This window comes from Thunnus thynnus, chromosome 2 (assembly GCF_963924715.1).
Source record: "Thunnus thynnus chromosome 2, fThuThy2.1, whole genome shotgun sequence".
Lineage (NCBI taxonomy): Eukaryota > Metazoa > Chordata > Actinopteri > Scombriformes > Scombridae > Thunnus > Thunnus thynnus.
The window spans coordinates 7746441-7761441 of record NC_089518.1 but is presented as its reverse complement, the minus strand read 5'-3'; the positions used below and the strand labels follow the sequence as shown (position 1 = coordinate 7761441).

Below are 15001 nucleotides of genomic sequence, written 5' to 3'. Positions count from 1 at the left end.
AAAGCAACAAAAATAAAACTTACTTAATTCAACCTAAATGTAACAGACATAGTGCGATGTTGTGAATGTTTAACCCTCACTCTACCAACTGTTTTCTTTAGGCTTTTGCCTATTATGATTTAATCAGACCAATATGATTATATCTGCCTCCATAGCAGCCCTAGCTTTAAGAACTGGATGTAGTAATACAACTCTGAGACTGAATGTATACAGCACTCACACTACTACTTAGATAAACCTCAGCCCTCCAGTCAGAGGAACACAGTCCCTCCCTGTTTGTTTCCTGTATGGTGGAAACTCATTTCTCTGAGAGGTACCTCAGCTCACCTCCTGAATCACACAGCACACTGACTCACGTCCCCTCTCTGACTGCTGCTTCCTCCACTCACTTTATTTTGCATCATAAATCCCCACTTCTTCTTTTTATTCTTTTTATTTTCTTCCATGCAGCACGACCGCTCGCTCCAGTGTTGCAGGGATATTGTCGGGTCACCGTGGATCTGTCCCTTGCAATCCTTATTATTGCTAGTGTGTAATGCTAATGAGGCAGGAATTTAAGCTCAATTGAGTGATTTAAGTCATGCTGGATATCAGCAAGGGATAAATGTCTAATATGTTAATGTGTGTGACATGCTGTGATGCCTTAAATAAGACCTGGCAGTACAGTATGTCATCTGAAAACAAAAGGGAAAGAAGAAATCATGCTAGAAGTTTCAATAATTAATAGCTTGTCATCCATCAATATCATTAGCAAATGAAATGTGAACATTGTTTTTACATTTTTGGCAGCCTGTCATAATCTTTGACATGTCAGCCGAGAATTAATAACTTCTGACATGTTGAGAAAAGTAACTTTTGTATCTGTGCATCAGTGTTGTGTGTTCATGCAGAAGTTTAAGTGGAACTGACTTGGACAGAGAGCGTTGCAGGTGATCTTCTGTACGGACATGCCCTCGCAGAAAGCCCCGCCGTTGAGAGGTGCCGGGTTAGTACAGGTTCGAGATCGCTTCTGGACACCTCGCCCACACGGCACATTGCAGGGCGACCACTCCGTCCACAGGGACCAGCCGCCGTTCACTGCAGAGTTCAACGGAGTACGAGAGGAAGGAGAGGTATTATTATTTTTCCAGAACTCTGGCATTGTTAAATACTCTAACAAGAGCCGGGGTTATTAATGATTATACAGGCTCCGAGGCACTGCGAGGCAACAATGCGTAACGGCTGAAACAGATTGAGCACATCGCATTCACTGTGGTGGATATACAGCCCCCTCTCTCCTAATTGCCAGTTCAATGTTCCTTGCTCTTGGATTAAGATAAAGGCGTGGAACTGTGTGAAAGCTGAGAAAACAGCCATTAAATGGAATTGCCATTTCTAAAGGCGACACTGACTCATACTGGTCGACAGGTTGGAGTCGACCACTTAGCGCTCTGACTGAAGCAGTTTACTCTATGATCTCTCTGTCTAACGTGTGTGGAAGCTGAATGTTTAGCAGCTCTCAGAGCGGGTGAACCCGCATCGCTGGAAGGCCTCTGGCAAATAAATACTTAATAACCAACACTCCTTTTAAATGAGATTAAGACACACAGTGGCTCATTTCCTTTCATAAAGTACACACTGATTTTAAATGAGAGGCAGTAAATTGAGTCTTTGAATAACACATTCATCAAAATAAAGAGGAAACATGGCTCTTCAGAGGAAACGTGGAGATGGGTCTTGTAATCACTTGTGTAGGGGTGCAGGAAACCCAAACTAATTGATGTGAAGTGCCATGTGTGTCGGTTCACTGTAATGTGTTGTAGCAGGCAATAAGAGCAGCTGAGAGCACGCCGTACCGAACACGATCACAGTGGCTGTGGCGCTGCGTCTCTTCGCCACGATGTTGCTGGCCAGGCAGCTGTAGTTGCCCGAGTCGGAGAGACGCGCCTCGTTGATGATGAGGTTGTGGTCGGCCCGGGTGTCGATGTTGTCGTCGGTCAGGGAGCTCACCGGCTCTTCGTTTTTCAGCCATTCCACCTGTACGAGAGGAGCAACAAGCACAGATATGAGGAACAAAACATTACATATAAGTACCAGTATGTGCTTGATGTGCTCGATTCAAATTCTGGTGTCATATGTGGACACTTCTGTCTCTGTCCACAGGAAGTGTCACACCAAAACTCCATTTTTATGAATTTATTTAAAAGGAAAACACAGATATTACTACTTGTGTAAATGCTGTTAGCTGACAGAGACAATTTATTTTCAACTGCAGTCTTTTGGCAAGATGTTCTCAAAAAAACCAAGTTGAAAAGCAATTCAGTCACAAATATCACAACATAAGACAGTAAGATGAGGCAGCGACAAGATCAGGAACAAACAAAGATCATTCTGCTTTATTACAACTTGGGACATATTTTCCTAGTTGTCACCATCGTTCTACTGAACTGAAAACTACAAGAGAGGCAGATAATCTGCTTTCATTAGGAGGTTAAACCAGTAAACCAGTCTGTATGCTGGGATGTAAAGAACAGTAACTGAATCTAGACTTTGCAAAAGACAGCGTCAGGTGTGTGTGGCTAAAATCATATTCACATAATCATAATCACATATAACCTCCTCTGGCTTTTTTGTCACTTTTTGCACATGAAAGAAATAATAATTTTGCATCCTGAGAGCCTCTTCTACTTTATATCAGTGAGGCCTTTTTCTGAAATGGGTCTGTGAATTGTGATGGACAAAGCTCTGCAAACAAGGCGTTGGGTTGTAATAAACCAGATCTGTTCTTAAAATTACAAACACATGCTGCATGAGCAGATAGAAAATAAATGCCAATTAAAAAGCTGCAGCTTGAACACATAAGCTATAAAAGTCAATATCAGTGTCAGTGCTGCTAATTTGAAAAGCTGGAGATCTCATTTAGTTTGCACTCAGAGCCGCGGCTGAGCCGTCCCTGCCTGCACGTCAGGCCGCATTGTGTACGGTAAAAGATGAGGGTCACACTTGACAGCCGGAGACACTTTGAAGACAAACGATGGCTCTGGCATGCATCATTGTCAGTGAACGTGACACTGACTTCTGAATGATGTGGGATGTTTGTGGATCACAGGTGAAGTCATTCACTTCAGCCGAATCATCAATAAAACTGCATATACAACAGTAGAAGTTGTATTGTATTCATTGGGACCATGTACAGTGTTAAACATAAATGTACTGCACCAGAGTTAGCTTCAAGCTAATTTAAGTGGAGTCTGTTCTCATTTTCAATAGACATATGATCACTATGCTGCTAATGAAGTGCTTCTCAGATTTAGTTTTAGTCATCTAAATTGTTTTAGTTTAGTAAGTATCATAAGATGTTAGTGACTAAATCTACAGTTTATTCAGTTTGCTAAATTCTAACAGGTTGTTTAATGTATTATTTAGATGTTTCTCTATAATTTCCAGTTAATTCTCTGTATATACACAGATTGCTCCATACAGACTCCTGGAGGAAATATCTATTTACCTGTTATTATGGGATGGTGTTAATGTTTGAACGTGCAATACAGACACAATTTGTGATGTGAAACACCTTTATTTATCTTACAAATAATACAAATAAAACCAAGTCTCATGTAAAAGAAACCAGAATAAGGCCTTGCTCCGACAATAACAGAATAAGAGTGATGAGCATGAAGCCTCCTCTCCCTGAATAATCAGATATACTCTGCTGTGGCCTCCTCATCGCTATGTTGTTCTTTAGAAGCACTCAGAAGATGCACCAGCTTTATTTACACTCAGTAGTCCGTTCTTGTCATCAAGGTCTTCTGTATCTGTGAGCTTGAATATGGGCTGATATTTCTCTGTCTCACCTCCTGACCCCCCCTCCCGTCTCTCTCTCATACATATGCACACACAGCTCCGAGCTGCCTCTACACTACATTTCTGCTCCTCTCTCCCGTCACATGTCTGACATTAAGTTAACATGAACACTGCGTTTAACGTTAGTGGTGCGCTACTGAAAGATCAATTTGTTTAAATTTGAGGATAGTGAAACTTTACAATCAATCTTTTCATTCATGATCTCTGGGTACAGGACAGCGCTGGTTTCTTTTAGCTTGTATTGGATTCCAAGTTTAGCAAAAACACACCAGCTCGGGTTAGCTGAGAAAATAACGTTAGCTTGAAAAAAAAACCAAACTCATCCATATGGTATTTCTCATCTCTTCCCAACTCGTTTTTTCCTCGTTAACCAAAATTATTTGTGGACAAGATGAACTCTGCTCATCAGATTGTATAACAGCGTCTGAACCTCCTTCTCTTCTCTCCACGCTGTTCCGATGTCCGTGCATCAAGCAGTGATTGTAAACTTTAGCCAGCGATTGGAGGAGACACAGAGCTCCTGGAGAGAGATTTTTCAGGAGGAGGCTGTTACAGCAGACTTTTCAACCTGTACTGAACCCTCCAGTTCTCATATTCGGATCCGCTCCCCTTAAAAGTGCACAGTGCCGCTCATAACTGCTGGTCACCTGCACCCTGAAAGTCCCACCCTGCTGTAAAACCACCACCACTAAAGCCATTAGGCAGTCAAAAGCAGCACTATAACCAATTACCAGCAACAGAGAGGAAAACTAATTATGAATTACAAACTTAGTGACGCTTTACTGCCTCTACTCTGGTAAGAGAGCTGCATCGCTGCGTTTGCAAATTACATTCATAGTGTGGCAGAATGGGCCAGGCTGATGGATTTATAGGAAGCGTGCAGCACCCTTTATAATAAACAACACTCAGGCTGGATGCAAATAGGAAGTGCCTGTGGGCATGCAAACACTGGGTAAATAGAAATGACACACAGACCCCAGGGATGATGGATTGCAGGTATATATTGACATGAATAAAAATGATAATGAACATCATAACACAGTAATCATTTCTCACATTCTGGTATTTTTCCACACCTATTTCAGTCTATTGCTCCACTGTTGGCAGCAGTGGGAATTTTCCTTTTTCAGAGGAGAGGAGTACAGTATGATTACAGTGACTGAAGCCTGTGTTTTCCCCCGGCTGCTTGCCTTGAAGAAAACTTAGAAGCCGATCTTCAAAGGCTCCCAGATTCTTTTCCACAATTAAAAGATAGCCTTTAGCCGGGGTTTCATCAGAGGTAAAGTGCTTCGCCTCGTTGGTAGGTAAGAAAACACAGAGAGACAGAGGACTGGGGGACAGAGTCTAATTCCTCATGATTAAAGTAATCTGTCACTGAATGGGTGACACAAGTGTTGGCACCCCCCACCCTTCCACTCTTTATGTATTTATTTCAATTTTATCTTGGGAAATTTGTGACTTGAAAGAGGCAATTAACGTGTGGCACGAGCCGGCCCTCGCAGTGTTTGGGGCCACGCTGCACATTAGCTGTCTGTCTGCCGCTAACAGCCCTTGGGTAATGATGAAAAGATTCACCAGGCAGAAGGGAAGAGAGAGAGAGAAAGAGATACATAAAGACAGACAGGGAGAGAGAGGAGGAGGAGGAAGGTGGGGGGCATAGTGAGAAAAAAAAAAAAAAAGGGACAAATACAAATTAGCCCAGCAAGTGTGTGGCGGAGGATGTGAGAAATGAATTGCCTAATTGGCACATTTGTTTCAATTAGGATGCGGTCATCAGTGTCAGTCTTGACAGAGGGGTTTCCAGGCGGGGGCCCCACATCAGGGCTTCCTCCTTGTGATTTCATTACCCGGACCGCCCCTGAAGGTCACCTCCTCCAGCCCTGCACAGCAGCCAGGTCCTCTCATCTACTTAGGAGTGAGTACACACACACACACACACACACACACACACAACCAGCTCATTCAGATGACATTTGCTGATGATTAGATGCTGAGAAATGTGTCGGCTGTGGGGCAATTAGAGGACAGAAGAGCAATGTAATGGGTGACTTCGCAGCCATCATCAAGACTTATGAGAAGAGCAGTGATCAAGACCTTGCCAGCTGACGCATTTTTCCCCGCGCTTGTGTGCCTCATCGCCCCAAACCGAGGTCTAATGGTCATTTGATGTCAAGGTGACGCAGTGCAAACGGTGCACTTCAGTGCTATGAGGTGAAAAATATGTCTGCTGAGTCATGCTCAGGTGTCACAATTTAGCATGATCTCCTCCCCTTTGGGGCAGCTCTCAGTCGCCTGCGGTGGAGCCGATGTGGGCGGCAGAACTTTTTAATTGCTGAGTATCTCATCAACGCAATTACATGGATTAAGCGTCTCCGTCAGGCGTACCCGGGGGACCAGGGGACGCCGATGGGACCTGCCGAGCAGCGTGTCAGAAACCACAGAACTAATCCACCCGGCGGATTCTCCCTGCAACCAATCAGCAGCACACATGAAGACACACACACACACACACACACACACACACACACACACACGCAGATACCCGCAGATGCTTTGAACTCAGCATGGCGTGGTGTGTTCATACGAACGGCGAGCCTGACAGCAGCAGGTAGAGTCAGAGGGAGCTATCTGCGGCTCAGCTGTGCTCTCCCGCTCTGGAGGTTAATCAGAAAAGATACAGGGAGAACACAAGTGGGCCCACGTCGCCCATCCGCCTCCCCCGTTGCTTCCCAAATGCCATCTCTCCTCCCCTCCGAGCTATGTGGCGCTGCATTACTATTCCACCCCGATCTGTCTTATCTTAACGAAATAAATAGAGGGAGCTCCCGGCTTCGGCCTGGGATGAGGAAGGCTGTGTGTGTGTGTAATTGCTTGGCTTAATAATGAAGCTCATCATCTGCTCTCTAGGAGACTTTCTCTGACCTATGAGAAAATAACAGAGACGCCAGGCAGCGGGATCGGAAAGTAGAAACAAGTGCAGAGGAGGCAGGAGGTGGGACGGAGTTAAATGCTAACTTGTTTTGGAGTAGAATCGCAATGTCTTTGTGAAGCTCAACAGAGAACAGCTTGTATCAAAGTGCAGAAGCATTTAGTTGATTCCCTTTTGTGCCATAGCTCGGGCTGTCTACCTGAGCTACTGTAGATCAAGGGGATTCATCTTGGATTAAAGGCTTTCATTCAGGGAAGTTGAAACTGGCTTCCTGTTTGGCTGTTCATTTCACATTTTCTCTCAGAGTAACCTCTCAAAAGAAACTCATTATACAGGGTTCTCATGGACTCCTTTCTCCCAGAGTTAAAAGATCTGCTCTGCATTCACACCCCCTGTTATCTGTCAAGTAAAGTGGGGGATTGGTTTTGGATCAGTAGCACTGAAACGAAATTACAAATAAGCCGCTCCTACGTTCTATTAACCATTGGGAAATTACAGTTGCTGCTGTTTGGGTTCGATGTATGAAGGTATTTTTGTAGGAAAACACTTGAGAATTTGCATGTTGCAATTCACACCGACAGACACGATCACACACACCTGTCTGCTAAATGTGGATTCACAGGAAACAACCACAAGTGTTTCTGTTGATTATCTGTTGAAGATGTCTGAGCGTTGAGGTTAAAACCTGATGTCTGAATATCTGTAATATTTGCTTCACTGTCATTTGCTTTCAATGTAATGTTTTTGATGGAAACTTTGTGGGTTCCTTCCTTCAGCTTTGCATGCTGGGACTTTTCATATTGATTCAACTCTGGAAAAGCAACAAAAAGTCAACAAAACATGTTATTGGTCAGACAGACGTTCACATGCATGATTGGTTGGTTTTCAACTGAACTTTATATTGAATTCATCTGAATGTACTTAAAGCTGCAGTAGTTCAGTTTTTTTGGCTACTTGGGGGAACGAGCTGAAAACATCTGACCCAATATAAAGTTGTTATGTTACACATCCAGCAGACACAGAGCATCAGAAGGATTTAATGACTCTTTAGCTGCTAAATGCTCCACTATGTTCACCAGCTAGCTGCTAACTAGCAGGTAGCCTGTGAGCTTATCAAAGCTTTTTGGTCAAACAGCTGTAAAACCAAAACAAGGAATAAAAGAGGCTAAAATGCTCCACACTCAAAAAAATATCAACTAAGGCATGTGTTTGATCAGCAAACTAGAAATATGTTCGCATTAAATGAATGAATTGTGTTTATGTTCATTAAATACTTTATTCTTGTTTGTTGTACATGACTCAAAGAAAATTCTGATGAATTCAATTAAAACAGTGACTGTGATCAGCTACTGCACATGCTCCATGAACATCTGTAGAAGCGGGAGTGGGACGTTTCATGCATGTGCAGGAGTACTCTCACCTAATCGTTTGGCATCCTTGATATTAAGGGTTGGTAATTCAGATACATCTACATGACTTCATTTAGTTCAGTTAATGCTAGCTCAACTTTGCTATGGCTAGCTTTTATTTATTTATGGCTATATTATTTCTCAAAATTGCTTTTTTGTGCTTCATGTAAAAACTCCCGAAAAATAAACCTGCAACCTGCAGTGTAACTAAATCAATTTAGCATTCATTTCAGTGAAGATAATACGTGTACCTGTGTTGTAGCCAAGCTAGCGGCTCTGCCTTGATAGAGATACACTGTGTGGGTGTTGAGTTTACTGCCCTGGAAATAAATGTTCATGTATGATGGTGTGTCTCTCTGCTTTGCAGCTAGGAGCTAGGCTAAATAACTGTCAGCTTAAAACCAGAGGATATGGGAAGGTAGCAAAAGGCTGTGTAAATCCTGTCTAAACCTTTCTGCCACACAGACTCAACTCATCCACATACAAAACACCACAGACGTATGAAAGCTGTGCTGCAGTATGTCTGTCTAATGTGCTTTGTATTTTACAGGGGAAATAATAAGAAGCAAGCTAAAATCAACGTGTCTAAAGTAATTACATGTAACATCACATCAGTAGGATCTGTTCTCTGGTCAGTCATGGAAATCATATTTGGCCCTTTTACAGTTCTTGAGTTCAGAATCTATTAAATTAGCTGGAATATTGCAGATTGTTTTTCTGCTCTCTGGTCCTCTACGTTAAGGTTGAGTAACATTTATCTATTTAATCATAGATATTGTAATACTTCTATATTACTTCTGTTCCTATTAATTTTTTTACCAGAAATACGTTACAGAATAAAGCTGTATGCACCTCCTCAACAATAAGTTGATATATTTGTTTGTATTATTGTTTATCTGTTATCTAGCTGCCATGCACATTATATGACAGGAAGTTTATCTCTTGTTTTGTTGTCTTTATTTGGCTATTTTGTATTTGAGGAAATACTGTATATTTATTTTAATTTGCTGATGCATTTTTTTTCTTTCAGTGACGTGTGTGTGTGCAAACATTGTGTCACAAGAGAGAGCAGTAGGTACAAATGATATTAACCCTCAGGAGTCACCGATCACGCCGGCGTGATCAAATGACGTGTTTGCTTCAGGACGTAGCATAAAAACGTGTTGCTGTCAACGTCTGTCTAAAGTTCCGGCTTGAAACTCTGCTAGTTTTTGTTCAGCGTTGTTAAACAAAGTAAAAACGGAGATACGTTGATATAAAAATCACGTTACTGATGCGTCGCATTTATTTTATATCTTCGTCATTTACTACCTCTGCTTTTCGTTGTAAATAGTTTTCTATAGTTTGATTTTATCTCAGTGTTACCTTTACATATTATATTTGCACTATTTAGGAACCTCACTACACTCTGGGAATGCGAGGCCTGTAATATAGTTTGTCTCATAGTTTATATCGACTATTTTGAGGAAAAAAAAACGCCTGTTGTTACATCTCCTTTTTGTTGTAAATAGATGTATATAGATTGATTTGATCTCAGTGTTACCATTATATGTTTATATTTACAACCTTTAAAATGCTTTGTTGAACATGTTTGTGTTTCAACAATTTTCCAAATCAGATTTTATTTATTTTGTGTGTATTTTGGTCCAATATGATTATATAGTATGTCAAAGTGAAAAAATAATTGTCTGGTCATATAGGTGATGTGCTGAAAAAAAAGATACCAAACATTGGCATGTTAAACATTTTTTAAAGTGATGTATAAAGGCAAATTCAAAAGTATGAAAAAACAAAACAGCCCAAAACTCCTCCGGGTTAAATAACATTATAAACTACATCATCATTATATTATCAGTGCATATATGTATATTGTCCATGCACGTTCAAGACTTGGAGCGTCTATAAAGCTCGTTCATCTCAGTTTACACAGACGGCTTCCAGTTCAGGAACTTTTATATGCAGTGAACTCTCCACAGAGATGTTTTAGTTAATATCAGAACACATCTGCAGAGTAACGAGACAGTCGGTTGTGTGTTTCTCGGTTTCCCTTTCAAGACAAATATTTACATTTTATACACACAAAAAGAAGAAGCATCGTCCACACACATTGAGAGATTTATAAGGCAGTGTGGATGCATTTGTGGACCTGGTACAAGTGTCAGATACCTCTGATAACATGAGGGCCGGCTGTTCTGCTGATGTATCACATGATGAAGTAGAAACTGAGTCAGTGACAGAAAGTGATGATGGTGCTGTTGAAAATCTGCCAGAACTAATTTAGCAGGAAATAGCAGTAGTATTGTTGAAATTGGAACATATATTTCATATTCCAGCAAAAGGAGTAGATTAGTTTTGGAAGTTACATTTTTTTTACTGAGGTCAGCTGGTGCGCCTGTCACAAAGCGTACAGTTACAAACATTTTCTAAAGCTATAACCTCCATATTGGTGAGGCTGTTATTAAAGCCTTTCTAACCCTGTGGCTAAAATTTTGGGAAAGTGCAGCTCTTATTAAAGAAAACGACACTGAAAACTACATTTTAGGGTTGTAGAGCCTGTTGAGAGTTTTTTATCTGTAGACCAATGGAGGTCATTTCAGTAAATCCCTTTATTACAGTTATTGCGAGAGGTACTGGAAAGAGTGATTGAAGAACAACTAGCTCAAGAAAGTAGAGAGGAGTGCACAGTGATCAGCACATTTACAGGCAAACAAATCGTTTTCTAGCTGTTGAGAGTTGAGAATTCCCATAAAATGCTGTATTGATGATTTTGAGGTTTATAATCCTCTTGGGCCCTCATGCACTAAACATAAGCTTTGTGCTGTATATTGGCTCTCATTCTGCTCTTTCATCCATTTATTTGGCTGTTCTTTGTAAAAGTGAAGATTTGAGGACATTTGGGGTTGAAAAAGTGTGATCCAGTTTTGAAAGATCTGGTGATTTTGGAGCAACCTGGTGTTGCATCATCAGTCCCTTAATCGGTGCTTTTCACTGAGTGTTGGAGGGAATGAAGTCACTCACTGTTTTAGTCAGTAATTAAGTTAAAAATCACAATGCGCCAGTAGTAACTGGCATATTGCAACTGGCCTATACTGGCAGTATTGTGGAGATGTGTAGAGATAATGATGGTAAAGATCTGGTGTACTGTTAGCTCCACAGGAGGTCAGAGTGTCTCCATTTCTGTAATCTTCTCTTATATCCTACATGCATCAACAGTTCTACATCTACCTGTTATTTACTCAACTCATTTCATCTTCTCGGTTTCTTCGCTTTAAAGTTTGTGTCAACAATCCTTCAGAACAGCGTGGTTGCTGTTAGGACTGTTGGTGCTAATATGATGCTAAATACTAAAGGGGGGAAAGCTAAGATGAACAAGGTTAAAGCCATATAAATAAAATATAAAATGGTTTGGCTTGTTGTTCTTTATTATGTATGCTAGTGGACCTAAATGAATGATTACAGTAGCAATGACAACAACAATAACTGAAACAAGATTGACATTAGTGTAACAGACAAAACCTTTATCAGTTCATTCAACAAGGCTGAAATGTGTTGTAGTAAAGTGTTTGACCAACATAAACTAACCTTAAATTCATTTGACCAGATTAAGTACAAACATTTGAATTCAGTAAATCTATGTGGTGTCCAAACAACATAATGAAGATAAACTGATGTTACTTGATCTGTTTAAATGGAATATAAGTGCTAATGATTAAATTATGTTCACACAATGATTTATATTTTGAGTGCATACAGTGCTGAGAGGAAGCCTTCACATTACACATTATCATGTTATTTGATCTGTTGTCAGTAAAAAAAGGTCATTTTAGTGGTATATAGACATGTGAGAGACACTGGGCAGTGTGCTGTTAAGTGTATCATCAGTGTTTTTGAGTCCAGCTCTGTGAATCACAACCTCTGTCACTTCAGCCTCTCGTGCTTCACAGACGGAGATTTCACCTGCTCTCACGTTTGCTAGAATGGTTGCATCTGGTGCAGAAGTGACTTAAAGATATTGCAGGGAGACAGCTAACGAGGTCCTGCAGCAGGTATGGACACTCACAAGAGCCTAGAGATCTAAAAACATACAATTCTCATAGTGCAAACCTGTCAGATGGATGGAGGACTTTACAGTGATTTCACAGTCCAACAAAGATCTTGTGCTGTTCTACCATGTGTGTATTATTTGCTGATAATTTAAAAAAAAATAGTATTTATAATAGAAGTATTTAATAAATGCTTTTTCACAAAGACACGAGAATGATTTTATTGGTTGATTACTGTGGTGTAATATACTGTACACAGCAATCTGACACTGTTAACAAAAAGTTTATGTGAATGACTTCTTTAAAGAGTAACTTCAGAGCTATGAGCTGTTGCACTTGCAACCACACCCACCAGTGATGTCACGCTGTACCTGGGGTACACCTCTACATCACTGCAGCAACATGAGAAGTTAAAGAGACGGTAACCAGCTGGATTTTTAGCTACTGGTTTTTGACTTTTCCTCTATACAATAAATACAACATAATTACAGTCAATGTTGAAATATAACTATCTAAGAGCAATGAAGAAAACAAAGATGATGCTTGTTGTGCAAACAATTTACTTACAACTTATAATAGAATTAATGAAATTAGTGTTGCTTCATTACTTCCCATATATACTATACAAATATCAATTTGTACTGTATGTTGGCATTTAACACAGCAGTCTCCGAGTATATTATAAATGTCTTTCTTTTTTACACTTACACAATAGAAAGTGCCTTTAAGACTCCAGCTAACTGCAGTGTAACTACTACAACCACAGAAAAATAAACGCTGATAATCTCATATTCAGTCAATACTGAATAATATATTATGTCAATATTGGGACTGAGTGAAATAAGCAACCTATAAAATGTTACAGTTGTAGTATGAAGGGATAATTGGAGAGGAATTACAGAAGAGTCTGAAATATATCTGGCACAGCACTTCCCTCATGCAAATAAAGATGCCCAGAGCGGAGGAGAGATTCCTGCTAGGTGTGAGACTGTTGTAACGACATGATACAAAATGATTTCACTCTGAGTGGCTGGCGACTCATTAGCTCATCCTGACATCCTTGCTGACGAAGGTGATTTCCAAACACACCCTTCAGAAGCACAGTGTTTACACTGCTCTCCAAACCGCAGACTCAATTTGTATCGGGGCCTGCTCTGTGTTTGCTATAGTAGCATCCATCCTGCAGCAGCACTCTGAAACCTCACACCGCCACACTCAATGACGCCATCTCAATATTTCATGGACGAGGTGTGCTGAAATCGACTGGGCTGAAGATATCTGCCCTGTGCTCTCTACATTATTCACTCCCATCTCTTGTGGCTGGGCTCATTTGTGTTGACAAAGGACTAGATGGGAGATTGTGATTTGCTCCATACTGCTCAGATTCAACTATTTTTATCCCTGCTGTGAATTCTTTGCTGCTGGAATGACATCACTCCTCCATTTCCATGTTGAATCATTTATACAGCGCAGAGCTGGAGGTTGACCTCCACCTAAATTTGTTCCCTGCTCACATCAATTACACATCCATTGTTCATGCTGATGATCAACGGGCCAGATATGGAACGAGACCGTCTGAACCGGAGTGAGAATGTTTTTAACGGAGACATTTAAATGTGAGAATTGTCCCACTAGTCGTTCTTGCAGGTTGTGAGAAACAGCTGTTCTCCGTCTCCCTCGGAGCCGCCACCGCCACAATGAACCACTCTTTAGCAGATAAACAATGTTAAATACTCCATCTTGGTGCATGAGAACAATATTACATCCTCAGAAATTCCATACAGATCTTTATGGTACTGTACATGTGTTTACATGCACCAGGTCATTTTTTAGAGTATTTCTATTGTATGTTTCAGAGGTGTAATGCACTGTAGTAATATTTTACTGCCATCCATACTCCTTATACATATATCTTTACATATGTTTAGCTGCTAGCTGCCAGCAAAAAAACCCCCCAAAAAACATGTACCTGAATTAATCTAATAATAAAACATATTTGAACCCCCACTTCTTGTAAAGAAGTAAGTCTGAATAAAAGCTGTGTAACTGCTGTCAGTCCCAGTAGGAGGTTTGATTTGCACTGGACGACATGTCATGGTTTTCTTTAGAAACTGGAGGTTGTGTAAAATAATGATTCTGAAGTTGGTCTGAAGTGTCTATGAAGAGAAATTAGAAAGATATTGACAAAAAAATGGGCCATAATAGCATGAGGCCCTATTGCATTTTTAAGCGACTGTGCCTACAGCAGGTTGATAAAAATACATTTATCTTTTTTGAAATGTTTATTTGAAAATGAGAAAGCTGATGACAAAAATCTGAAAATCTCCTTTGTACCATTTGGATGCACTTCATGATGATCATAAGGTAAAAATAACACCTCTGGAATATCAGTCAGCTTTGCAAAACAATAGATTTGACTCATTATCTGTGAATATCCAAATAACATATTTGTACTGGGGTACGACCGCGTATGTTTGTAAACAATGTAAACAATGTAAACATCTTCTTCCCCTTTCATACAACAGATAGAGACTCATTCTTATGAAGCAGCTGTCACAGGTTAATCTCTGAGACTCCAGTCTGCAGTGCAGTTTCATACACTTCACTGATAAACCACAATTACACTGAATAATTACCAAATAAAATGTTAGCTTCACTTCCACGTCTCCCCCTCGATCCATATGCATATCTGTCTCATTAGCTCACATGTGCGTGCTTTCTATTTCCTCTCTCTCTCTCTTTCCTTCTGTCTGTCTCATTTCAAAGAGTCTGTAAAA

At 40.5% G+C, this 15001-nt stretch overlaps 1 protein-coding gene across 3 annotated transcripts in view; it reads right to left on the bottom strand.

Annotated features, from left to right (window-relative positions):
* Nucleotides 1-15001, bottom strand: part of unc5db (unc-5 netrin receptor Db) — a 185807-nt gene that overhangs the window by 59727 nt on the left and 111079 nt on the right. For all 3 annotated transcript variants that reach the window (XM_067601621.1, XM_067601607.1, XM_067601612.1), the window contains exons 5-6: nucleotides 1836-2016; nucleotides 910-1077 (exon numbers count right to left, since the gene is read on the bottom strand). In XM_067601621.1, coding sequence (XP_067457722.1) covers nucleotides 910-1077; nucleotides 1836-2016 — 349 coding nt within the window. The remainder of the gene's footprint in view (nucleotides 1-909; nucleotides 1078-1835; nucleotides 2017-15001) is intronic.